The sequence below is a fragment of the Salmo trutta genome, chromosome 12 (genome assembly GCF_901001165.1).
Source record: "Salmo trutta chromosome 12, fSalTru1.1, whole genome shotgun sequence".
Classification (NCBI taxonomy): Eukaryota; Metazoa; Chordata; class Actinopteri; order Salmoniformes; family Salmonidae; genus Salmo; species Salmo trutta.
Window position 1 is genome coordinate 33,237,308 of NC_042968.1, and position 12,350 is coordinate 33,249,657.

The 12,350-nt window shown below is 45.7% G+C and overlaps 2 protein-coding genes across 5 annotated transcripts in view; one reads left to right on the forward strand and one right to left on the reverse strand.

The window, feature by feature from the left end:
• LOC115203380 (TP53-binding protein 1) overlaps positions 1-12,350 on the forward strand; it is a 38,727-nt gene that overhangs the window by 23,967 nt on the left and 2,410 nt on the right. For 3 of the 4 annotated variants that reach the window (XM_029768035.1, XM_029768036.1, XM_029768037.1), the window contains 10 exons: positions 222-326; positions 3,516-3,873; positions 4,176-4,244; positions 4,685-4,837; positions 4,954-5,177; positions 5,903-6,073; positions 7,473-7,864; positions 8,622-8,909; positions 9,879-10,031; positions 11,745-11,933. In XM_029768035.1, coding sequence (XP_029623895.1) covers positions 222-326; positions 3,516-3,873; positions 4,176-4,244; positions 4,685-4,837; positions 4,954-5,177; positions 5,903-6,073; positions 7,473-7,864; positions 8,622-8,909; positions 9,879-10,031; positions 11,745-11,933 — 2,102 coding nt within the window. The remainder of the gene's footprint in view (positions 1-221; positions 327-3,515; positions 3,874-4,175; positions 4,245-4,684; positions 4,838-4,953; positions 5,178-5,902; positions 6,074-7,472; positions 7,865-8,621; positions 8,910-9,878; positions 10,032-11,744; positions 11,934-12,350) is intronic. The other variant, XM_029768038.1, reaches the window with a different exon arrangement.
• Positions 6,026-12,350, reverse strand: part of tubgcp4 (tubulin gamma complex component 4) — a 29,033-nt gene continuing 22,708 nt past the window's right edge. Inside the window, exon 18 of the mRNA XM_029768041.1 lies at positions 6,026-6,102. Within this exon, the coding sequence (XP_029623901.1) occupies positions 6,060-6,102 (43 nt within the window). The 3' untranslated portion in view covers positions 6,026-6,059. The remainder of the gene's footprint in view (positions 6,103-12,350) is intronic.

The following is a 12,350-nucleotide window of genomic DNA, read 5'->3' on the forward strand; positions in this document are numbered from 1 at the left end:
GGTTGCTGGTGTCAGTATCCTAGAAGCCGACTCCTGCCATTTTGCCTTCTAGTAAGGGACTGCTCAGGGGTTCTCCGCGTGTGTGTCTCAGGGGGTTTGGTTCTAGTATAAAGACACATTTCCTTTCTTCCCCAAGGAAATGGAGAATACTGCATTGCAAGGCAATTTCATGACATACTATTGGCTTGTTGTATGACCAGTGTCCCTGTCCCCCTCCCCAGCCCCCTGCCCAGCCCCTCTGTGTTCAGCAGGGTGAGGGAGGCCCACAGACAGGTGATGGAGGACCAGGCCGAGGCCCATCCCAGTGACCCTGGAACCCCTGTCAGGTAAACAACGTGTATGGCCTCTGACATGGGTTGTGTTCATCTGGTCACAGTGTGGCACAACATTTAAAAATGTTGCGCAATGCAAACCTAAAACGAGCGTTTCTTAGTGGACAAATTTGGATTGTAGGCTACCTCCCAGTTTCGGACTGATCTCTTCGGTTGCATGCCTGCTGAACACTTACCTCATGTCATTTCTGATAATGATGATAAGGATAGTTCTTTTCAGCACGCCTTCGAAAAATAACGTTTGTCTCTGAACATTTGGTGCCAACCTGAAGTATAGTTTCAGTTGATTCCCAGTATAATAGCTCCCCCTGCTGGCCGAAATGAGAGCCTAGTAGTAACACAAGCCTAATGTCTATAGTGGCCTCAGAGTATCCGTTCTGTTTTAAAGTACTGCAAAACTTCAATTAAACGTAGTCTCAAATAGCAGCTTGTCCATTTTAAAAGCCGGGCAGTGGCACACATTTCAGCAAATAAACGCCTGTTTCAAATAAACGCTGGGTTACGATGACTTAGGTTACGATGACTTATTTACACGGTTTCATGTTTGATTTGTTAGATTGAATAATTCAGTAATGACTAGAAAAAGTTATGGCAGTCATCTGTTTTTATCAGCAGTAAGAAACTGCTAGCTGTTGGCTGCTAACAGCTGAGAACTGCTAGCTAACTGGCAAACCCAAAAACAGTCATCTTCTGGAGTACAGAACCCTAGAAATCGGCCGATCGCATACTAGTGGCGAAAGTAAGAACTGCCAAAATTGCACAGTCAAATAGGAGAATAATTGTCAAGGAAAAGTTGTTTATGTTTTTTCAAAATGGCTGCATACTAAGACAAATGTGACAGTGTGTAAATGATAACACATTAGTGCAGAAAAGGAAGAACATTTATTAAAATGCTACAAGTGAATTAACTATGCAAGTGAGCAAAAGCTGTGTACATTAAGGAAATAGTTGTTTAGCTCAAATAGACGCCTGGCTCTAATAAGCACCTGTTGTGTTGAGGGATTTTAAGCAAATAAACAGCCATGCTATTAATTAAAGTTTCACGGTATGTCCATTTGGGATCAACAAGGGACATTAATATGCTGCTCCAATCTTGTGTCCATTTGACCTTGACAGCCCTCTACCTGTCCTGGTATAACATTAGAATTCAGGAAGTAGGTTGTGTGTGTGCGCGTGTGAGAGAGACCTACTTCTCTGCTATTTTGGGTACCATTCATGCCCCCTCAGAGAGATGGAGGCTCTGTCTGGTTTTGTCCTGTCGAGGTGTTATAACAAGGTCTTTTTCAAGGTGTCCACACAACACACCACAGCCCTAGTTGTACCTGCTTCTCTGTCCTACCATTACAGGACTACAGAGGCAATATTGAAACCTTTATTAACATTTGGCAAAGGATGATATCAGCCCTTATATAAGTTTATATACAGTGCTTTCAGAAAGTATTCAAACCCCTTGACTTTTTCCACATTTTGTTGTTACAGCTTGAATTTAAAATGGATTAAATTGATATTTTTTTGTCACCAGCCTACACACAATACTCCATAATGTCAAAGGGGAATTCTGACTTTTTACATTTTAACAAATTCATAAAAAATGAAAAGCTGAAATGTCTTGAGTCAATAAGTATTCAACCCCTTTGTTATGGAAAGCCTAAATAAGTTCAGGAGTAAAAATGTGCTGAACAAGTCACATAATAAGTTGCATGGACTCACTCTGTGTGCAATAATAGTGGTGAACATGATTTTTAATGACTACCTCATCTCTGTACACCACTCATACAATTGTCTGTAAGGTCCCTCAGTTGAGCATTGAATTTCAGACAGATTCAACCACCAGGGAGGTTTTCCAAAGCCTCGCCAAGGTCACCTATTGGTAAATGGGTAAAAAAATAAATAAAAGCAGACATTGAATATCTCTTTGAGTATGGTGAAGTTATTAATTACACTTTGGATGGTGTATCAATACATTCAGTCACTACAAAGATATAGCTGTCCTTCCTAACTCAGTTTCCGGAGAGGAAGGAAACTGCTCAGGGATTTCACCATGGGGAGGCCAATGGTGACTTTTAAAACAGTTAGTTTCATGGCTGTGATAGAACTGAGGATGGATCAACAACATTGTAGCTACTCCACAATACTAACCTAATTGACAGAGTGGAAAAAAAGGAAGCCTGTACAGAATACAAATATTCCAAAACATGCATCCTCTTTGCAACAAGGTACTAAAGTAATACTGCAAAAAATGTGGCAAAGCAATTAACTTTTTGTCCTGAATACAAAGTGATATGTTTGGGGCAAATCCAATACAACACATTACTGAGTACCACTCTATTTCAAGCATATTTCAAGCATAGTGCTGGCTGTTATGAGTATGCTTAAGGACTGGGGAATTTTTCAGGATAAAAAATAAACAGAATGAAGCTAAGCACAGGGAAAATCCTAGAGGAAAACCTGGTTCAGTCTGCTTTCCACCAGACACTGGGAGATGAATTCACCTTTTAGCAGGACAACAACCTACAGCACAAGGCCACATCTACATCGGAGTTGCTTACCAAGAAGACAGTGAATGTTCCTGAGTGGCCGACTTACAGTTTTGACTTAAATCTACGGCAAGACCTGAAAAATGGTTGTCTAGCAATGATCAACAACCAATTTGATGGAGCTTGAAGAATTTTGAAAGTAATAATGGGCAAATATTGTACAATCCAGGTGTGGAAAGCTCTTAGAGACTTACCCAGAAAGACTCACAGATGTAATCACTTCCAACGGTGCTTCTACAAAGTATTGACTCAGGGGTGTGAGTACTTAAGTAAATGAGAGATGTCTGTATTTCATTTTCAAAATTTCCCAAAAATATGTTTTTGCTTTGTCATTATGGGGTATTGTGTGTAGATGGGTGAAAAAACACATTTATTTTATCCATTTTTATTTCCGGCTGTAACACAACAACATGTGGAAAAATTTAAGGGATATGAATACTTTCTGAAGGCACGGTATATTTATATGTGCATACATGTATTTCTATTAGTCCTGAAAGTGCTTTATAGTGTAGGGACACACCCCATTCATGTGTAGCGCCCCTCTGGGTGATGCACGGCAGCCATTTTGGCTCTTGAACGCTCACAACACAATGATAGTGGTTGATTGTGCCATTGACATAAGAAATGTCTCTCTCACCTTTCACAGAGGGGAACTGTTCAGCACACCCTCACAGCAGAAAAGCACCCAAAAACCCTCCAACCCCTCTCCCTCCCTGGAATGCATCAGTCTCCCCAACAGCCAATCCGAGCCCCTCTCCAGCCCCCGCCAGGAAGTGAAGCATACGTTGCCATTGGGGCTCAGAGAGAAAGAGCCTCCTGCTGAACCATCCACCCCAGGCCGTCCAGCAGTGAAAACACCACAAAAAGGCACCGCAGCTGGGGACAGAGAGCCGTGTGGGCCCCCGGAGCCATCCACACCCACCAGAGCCGCTGCCATCAGACAGAGGGCCGTGTCCCAGCAGACAAGCTTTGACAACACCATCTCTCCCAGTTCACCCAGTAAGGTAAGAGCCACTGGGTTAGCTACAAGGATATGGTTGATCATATTACAAGGGAATAGAAAGAGATGAGATTCCTGTCCGTTATTCTTCTAGCCTAACCGCCATTTCCCCCCCCCTCGTTCTCTCTTTCTTTTCATCAACCTTGCTTGTCTCTTCTCCTGTTTTGTTGTTTCTCTCTCACTCCCTTCATCCAACTTGCCTGTCTCATGTCCTGCTGTTTTGTCGTCCCCCTCCCTCTTTCTTACACTCTCTTCATCCAACCTTGCTTGTCTCGTGTCCTTTTGCTTCCTCCTCTCTCCCTCTAGCTTTGTCAGAGAGTGGCGTCTCAGCAGACCAGTTTTGAAGCGGCTGGCCCCAGGTCTCCAGCAGCCAGCGTAAGGGTCCTTAGTTACCTCACACCTCCTGTCCTTCTTACAATGTCAAAATGGAACAATAATAACATGTCCGAATAACAGAAACAAACCATTGTCCCTTCTGCTAGCCCCTACCCCTTAACGGTAGGGGCTAGCAAGAGTGGCGTCCTGTTTGAAATTAAATTCATAAATTGACAATTGCTTATTGTATTTTATGATTTTACCTCTGACAGAATATAAAACTGGAGTGACTTTGTAGCAGATCAAGGGCTGAATGTATCAAACGTCTCAGGGGTGATGATCTAGGATCAGGTCAACCTGCCCATGTAATCTTATTCATTATGATCTCTGAGGCACAACTGATCCTAGATCAGCACTTCTGCTCTGAGATACTTGATAGGTGTAAGTGAAGAATGCGTTCTGTGGGTCAAGGGTTAACTCCACCCCCTTCTGTGTGACAGGGCGAGCCAGAGACCCCACCCTCAAGGGCAGCCGCTGGTCCCGCCCATCGCAGACACGTGCGGACCATTCAGGAAGTGCGGACGACGGTCACACGCATCATCACAGACGTGTACTACGAGGACGGGAGAGAGGTGGACCGTAAGGTCACTGAGGTGGGGACCAAGCCATTTAGCTCATAGACCTTTCAACTTTCTTTTTGTCATTGATTACGCCTCACTGTTGCTGTGTGTGTGCGCGCGCGTGCGTGTTCCTTCTTTCTCGTCCTCAGGAGTCGGAGGAGCCGGTGGTGGACAGCCGTGTGTTGGACAGCGACATCTCTCCGTGTCGCACCGGCAGCTCCATGACCTCCGGTGACCTGGGTGATGTCAGCTCTCTGTCCTCCAAAGCTTCCAGCCTGCAGCACAGCTCCGGGGGCACCAGCATAGTCACGGGCCCTGGCCAGAGGGGCCCCGACTTTATCATGCCGCCCAGCCGAGGGGCCAAGTCTGCCAGGTACTGTAATGGACATGGGTTTGAATTGGATTATCATTTTTTTTTTATTATGCATTAAGTTAATTTCCTGATCTGAATTGACCTTTTCCGTCTAGTGACTGCCTTCTGCCTTCTTGTAATGAGTGGCCCTCAGTCGTCTGTAACATGATCTATATCCATGCTCTAACACTATTTATTGGGCTTAATCTCTGTTGTCTTCGCACGCACATTTTCGCACCTGTCAACAACACAAACATCAGAGAAACAAAATAATTCCTATACAAAACAAGGGTTCAGTATCTAAGTACCCTCTTAACCATAGAAATAGAATTACTAGAAGTGACATTCTATGTCTATGCTTTTAACCACTCTTACGTGTTGACAGGTATGCATGCATATGTCAGTCTTTGACTTTGTCCACTGTCTAACTACCCCTCCGCCACAACCCCCCAACCCAACACCCAGATAAGTTATTCTAAGATCCCTCTATCGACACCTATGGTAAGGCCCTATCCACAACTGCTCCCCAAGATGGACCAACCCATATGGTCACAATAGGGGTGTCCATCAGCTACCCCATTTCTGCTGTACGGACCGTCCTTCTCTTGGTAGATCTTGGCCTGGGCATAGATCTAGGATCAGCTAACCCTAACCTCAACCATCATGAGGAAAAACATAAAACTGACCTTAGTTCAGCTTTTATGGGATGATTCATCCTTCCCTGTCCCTCTCCTCTCTGTCTGCAGCCCCAGGAGGGGGAGTGGGCCGCAGCAGAGGGCCCACAGGGGTCAAACGGCAGGGTCAGAGTTCATGGGAGAGGGAGTTCAAGGACTCCATGGGTCGCGGGCCTTCACCCCATTGACGCCCCGCGGAAGAGCCAGGAGGGGCAGACCTCCGTCCCGCTCACCCCTGTCCAGGTGAGCCCTGTCTAGGGAGGCCACTGGAGCTGTAGTGGGTCAGAGTTTCAGAAACACCTAGTGACATCATCAAAAGCAGACATTATGTGCATGAACAAACACAACTACATCCACGCCAGCACGTACGTAGCCAATTGTGCCTTCCCAAAATAGTAATGCAACGCGAGTCAACTGGTGTGCAACACATGGACGCATGGGAGTTGGTTGCTTCCCGACATCATTCAGCGTTCTAAAACATGTGTAGGTGCGGGTACATTTTTTCGACCTTTAGGCTTCCATTTTGAAAACAAGTCAACCTGAGATGAGACACCGAGAGTTTAATGAAACCTTAGCATCGAGTACAGAAATTAAGAATTTAGGGTTCCTAGCTTTAGAACAAGGATCCTCCATCCTGCTGTTTCTAGAGAGCTGCAGTACTGCAGGTATTTGTTCCAGACCAGTGTTACTGTCTGTGTTACTGTCTCTCCAATCCCACACTGTCCCTGTCTTCACTAATCATCTCAATGCAACGCAGCTGTCTCCTATTCCTGTCTTCACTAATCATCTCAATGCAACACAGCTGTCTCCTATTCCTGTCTTCACTAATCATCTCAATGTAACACAGCTGTCTCCTATTCCTGTCTTCACTAATCATCTCAATGCAACACAGCTGTCTCCTATTCCTGTCTTCACTAATCATCTCAATGTAACACAGCTGTCTCCTATTCCTGTCTTCACTAATCATCTCAATGCAACACAGCTGTCTCCTATTCCTGTCTTCACTAATCATCTCAATGCAACACAGCTGTCTCCTATTCCTGTCTTCACTAATCATCTCAATGCAACACAGCTGTCTCCTATTCCTGTCTTCACTAATCATCTCAATGCAACGCAGCTGTCTCCTATTCCTGTCTTCACTAATCATCTCAATGCAACACAGCTTTCTCCTATTCCTGTCTTCACTAATCATCTCAATGCAACACAGCTGTCTCCTATTCCTGTCTTCACTAATCATCTCAATGCAACACAGCTTTCTCCTATTCCTGTCTTCACTAATCATCTCAATGTAACGCAGCTGTCTCCTATTCCTGTCTTCAATAATCATCTCAATGCAACGCAGCTGTCTCCTATTCCTGTCTTCACTAATCATCTCAATGCAACACAGCTGTCTCCTTTTCCTGTCTTCACTAATCATCTCAATGCAACACAGCTGTCCCTGTCTAACATGTATGTTTCTTATTGACTATAAGGAACCCACACTTTAAAGCACTACTGGAAGAAATGTACAGTATATAGAACATGACTGGTCTGTTCCGCTGGAGGAGTAACGCTGATCTATTCTTTACATAACGTTTCTAAACATATCTGTCTGTAATGTTCAAAATGTTGATGGTGCTCTTTGTCCTATTGACTCTCTCAGGGGTGCCGGCGTCCCGCGTGCCAATGCCCGCAGCCAACCCCTGTCCTCCTCCGAGGATGAGTCCTACACCCGCCTGTGTCCCACCCCGCGCATCCCAGAGAGCCCAGCGGTCCCCAGCCACTCCTCCACGTCTCTCCTCACCACCACTTCCCAAGATGAAGGCAGCCCAGCTGGGAGCAGCTTCGTGGGGCTTCGCGTGGTGGCCAAGTGGTCCAGCAACGGCTACTTCTACTCAGGCCGCATCACCAAGGACCTGGGCGAGGGGCGTTACCGGCTGCTCTTCGATGACAGCTATGAGTGCGAGGTCACGGGCAAGGACATCCTGCTGTGCGACCCCATCCCCCTGGACACTGAGGTCACGGCACTGCTGGAGGACGAGTACTTCAGCACAGGTGATTCCGCGTTCAAAACAACTGGGAACTCTGAAAAATATGAGGTCAAATCATGACGTCAGTGATCTTCAGGTCGGAAAGTCGGAGCTCTAGATAGAGACCTGAGTTCCTGAGTTGGAATGACCGTTCAAATCCATTTTTCCCAGTCCAAGCTCGTTTTTTTCCCCTCATTCCCAGTAGTTTTGAAAGCAATAAAGTTGGAAGTCAGAGAGTTCCCAGTTGTTTTGAACGCAGCATGAGAAGGGGAAGAGAGAGGACAGATTGTTTACACTCTCAAAGTTTCCACTTGAACAATCCCTGACATGGATGTAAAAGCATATGATTGGTTTGGTGTAAGCATTAACTAGAGGAATTTTCTCCCATGGTTAAACGCATGACAGCGAGTGTAAAAACACGTGGAGAATCTGGACGCAGGACAGGAGAGGACAGAATGGGGTTGGAATGGGTTTGGAGTGGAGGATAGAAAAAGAAGACAATTCGAGTCTCAAGGCTGAGAAGAGGTCAGGCTGTCCTAGGTCACTGGAAACTCATTTCCCTTCATGTGGTTGGCCCTTTTCCCATTTCTGTCTTTAAATGGAAAAGAAGCTCCGGCACATTGGTGATCCTGACTCTACAAATGTAATGGATCTTCAGTGGAGTGTTAACATCAGTGTACTGTAGTCTCTCTTCAATTGACTGTTGTTTTTCTCCATGTAGCTGATATGATGCAAATTTGACTGCTTTTCAACCCTTCTCTGTCTTTGCCTTGTCTCCCCAGGTCGAGTGAAGGACTACAAGAAGGAGGGCGAGGACTTGTTCTACAGTGTGGAGAAGCAGGGCCAGACTACAGCCACTACAGCTGTAGAGAGGGAGGGCCAGACTACAGCCACTACAGCTGTAGAGAGGGAGGGCCAGACTACAGCCACTACAGCTGTAGAGAGGCAGTGGTACAGCCGCAGTTCTGTCATCCTGACCATGGAGCAAGGCAACAGGCTGAGAGAACAGTACGGCCTGGGGCCCTACGAGCCCGCCACACCCCTGGCCAAGGCCTCTGACATCAGCCTGGGTAAGACAACCACAAAGCTTTGAGGATTGACTGAGTGAGAACCATATAGCCGTGCCCTGGCGAGAACCACAAGTACCCTTTCCACACTGAGCCGAGCTGTACTGCACTGGCCTGGTTACGCTAACACAATAGTTGCTAGAACTCTTCTGGAAAGGACCATGTGAAACTAAATGATTGGACCTAGCACAGTAGCATCCCACTGCTGGCTTGCTTCTGAAGCTAAGCAGGGTTGGTCCTGGGTGGTCCCTGGATGGGAGACCAGATGCTGCTGGAAGTGGTGTTGGAGGGCCAGTAGGAGGCACACTTTTCTCTGGTCTAAAACAATAATAAAAAATATCCCAATGCCCCAGGGCAGTGATTGGGGACATTGCCCTGTGTAGGGTGCCGTCTTTCGGATGGGACGTTATACGGGTGTCCTGACTCTCTGTGGTCACTAAAAGATCCCAGATCCCACCCCGGTGTTAACCCCGGTGTCCTGGCTAAATTCCCAATCTGGCCCTCATACCATCATGACCACCTAATCATCACCAGCTTCCAATTGGCTCATTCATCTCCCCTCCTCTCCCCTGAAACTATTCCCCAGGTCATTGCTGTAAATGAGAATGTGTTCTCAGTCAACTTACCCGGTTAAATAAAAACAGTACAGTCTGGGTTGGCTTGGCATGATAATGTTAAAATGGTATAATGTGAGCACTGCCCAATAAGGAAATATATTACATTACTCCTCTTAAGTTTGAGTTGAGTCATCTCTACGTTTCACATAGCTTGATAAAGACTCCCAAGTGTCTGTGAAAACAGTGATTCCTTCATACAGGAAGAATCTGCTAGAGTGTTTCATCAAACAGAAGTGGGGTTAAATGTTAGTGTCATTTCCGTGTCAAGTGTGATGACGTGTGACATTGCTGTGCCCGCCCCCACAGATTGAAGTAGAGATCTAATGAGTACATTGTATGGCGCTGTCCTCCACAGATAACCTGGTGGAGGGGAAGAGGAGACGCAGGGGGATCACAGGGGGGGCCAGCCCCCTCACCCCTGGCCCCTCTGGGAAGAGGAAGCTGATCAGCTCTGAGGACAGGACTCCGGCTAAGCGAGGCCGCAGAGGGGGAGGGGGAGCCAGAGCCGGTACGGAGACCTAGTCACCCTAACCTTGACACCATACCTGAACCCTGACCCTACACCTAACCTCTGTGTCCAAGCCTAAACTCTCAACTGTAACCTCTAACACTCTCAACAGCCCTAACCTCAACCCCAGTCTTTTTAACACCAAGCCACAGCCCTAACCTCAACCCCAGTCTATGTAACACTAAGCCACAGCCCTAACCTCAACCCCAGTCTATGTAACACTAAGCCACAGCCCTAACCTCAACCCCAGTCTATGTAACACTAAGCCACAGCCCTAACCTCAACCCCAGTCTATGTAACACTAAGCCACAGCCCTAACCTCAACCCCAGTCTATGTAACACTAAGCCACAGCCCTAACCTCAACCTCAGAGCATAGATCACTGAGCAAACCATACAGACCTGACCCCAGAACAGTGGACTGAGAGCCCTTGGTGATGGTTTGGATAGGTGGAGGCATTTTATACATTCTAGAAATGTATTTCTATATTGATTAACATAATTGGTCTCAGTGGGGTGCAGAATTTTTAGACTGCTGCAATGTACATTTTAACTATTTATTAACACAATTGGTTTTAGTCAGTATTGGTAGTTTTTAATTCTGAATGTAATTAAGAGCAGGGCACGCATTGAAAATGTAATGTTTTTTTTTTAACACAAACATTTTTAAATAAAGATTTGGATATTTGAAATTATTTTCTGTAAAGAGTATTCTTAGTATTGCTAGCTCTCTATAGAGATTACAGTATATAACCAGTCATAAAGCCGTTGAGTTTGTATTCAGACCCACAGACATTTTTGACTGCCACAGTGCACTGAAACCACCACCCTCTCCTTATAATATACTAATATATGCCATTTAGCAGACGCTTTTATCCAAAGCCACTTAGTCGTGCGTGCATACTGCATACATTTTATGTACGACGTGGCAGGTAGCCTGGTGGTTAGAGTGTTGGACTAGTAACCGAAAGGTTGCAAGATCAAATTCCTGAGCTGACAAGGTAAAACTCTGTCGTTCTGCCCCTGAACAAGGCAGTTAACCCACTGTTCCTAGACCATCATTGAAAATAAGAATTTGTTCTTAACTGACTTGCCTGGTTAAATAAAGGTAAAATAAAAATATAAATATTTTTTAAAACGGGTGGTCCTGGGAATTGAAACCACTATCCTGGCGTTGCAAGTACCATGCTTTACCAACGGAGCGACAGAGGACCTTAGGCTGAGTTGGTATGTGAATAACTACTAATAGACTTGGTGTTGGGCCACATGTGTGAAGGAAACAGGTAAAGGTGTGTTTCTATATTATCCACTGGATGTTTGCTTAGAGGGGTGTCTTTCCATAAACCTTTCCCCCCCTTTGAACCACGCACGGATCCCAGAAACTTGTTTTGAGTGACGGCAGACAATGTTTCATGACATTGAGAGAAGTGTCAAGTCAAACCTGTTTTCCTTTAGTTGTTTGAAGGGCTGAACCTCATGTTTTACTGCACCGGTGGTGTTTGTGTTCTTCCTCAGTCTGTTATGAAGCTCTTTTTCTTCATAGACCTTTTCTCTCTTGAAATACACAATTCCAGCTGTTTCATTGATGGTTTCTAATTTCTGTTGTCTCTCCATTTCTCTCTTTTATTTTTCTCTCTCTCTCTCTCTCTCTCTCTCTGTGTATGTGTCTCTGATTGGGTGTCTGTATGTGTCCATCCATTCATTTCTCTCCACAGGTCAGCGGGTTGGTGTGTGTAACACCTCAGGCAGTGGCACCGACCTGCCCTGGGACCATAGTGACCTGGCGGAGACTCACGGCCCGCTGCCCCAGAGTGCATCTCTCTTCCTGGGCTTTGCCTTCATGCTGACCGCATCATCAGAGAGCGACCGCCAGACCAACCAGCCAATCAGCGATGGCGAGGAGGGTGAGAAGGCTATGGCCCAATCCCAAATCTACCCCTAAACCCTACGTCCTTGTGGAGATGGGAGAGGATTTGATTGGTATAGGCCAGATGGAGTTTCACCATGTTGCTTATCAGAGGACAGGGTGGAGGTACAGTACTATCAAATTGCAAACACCTCTCAAATCCAGTCAGATCTCCACGTGCATAAAGCATAGGGTATAGGGGTCGATTCTGGATGGGACCCTTGTGTAGTCCCAGACAGTGGAACACCGCTTAAAGGGATAGTTCATTCCAGTGTTCAAATTATACATTGTCTTTTGGGGGTGCACAACATTGAAATCTTTGACCTTTTGGGGGAGCCCCACATTTATATTTTAATTCTTATGGGGTCTCTAATTTGTTGTTCATTCCAATATTAAAGTTTGACAGATATTCATA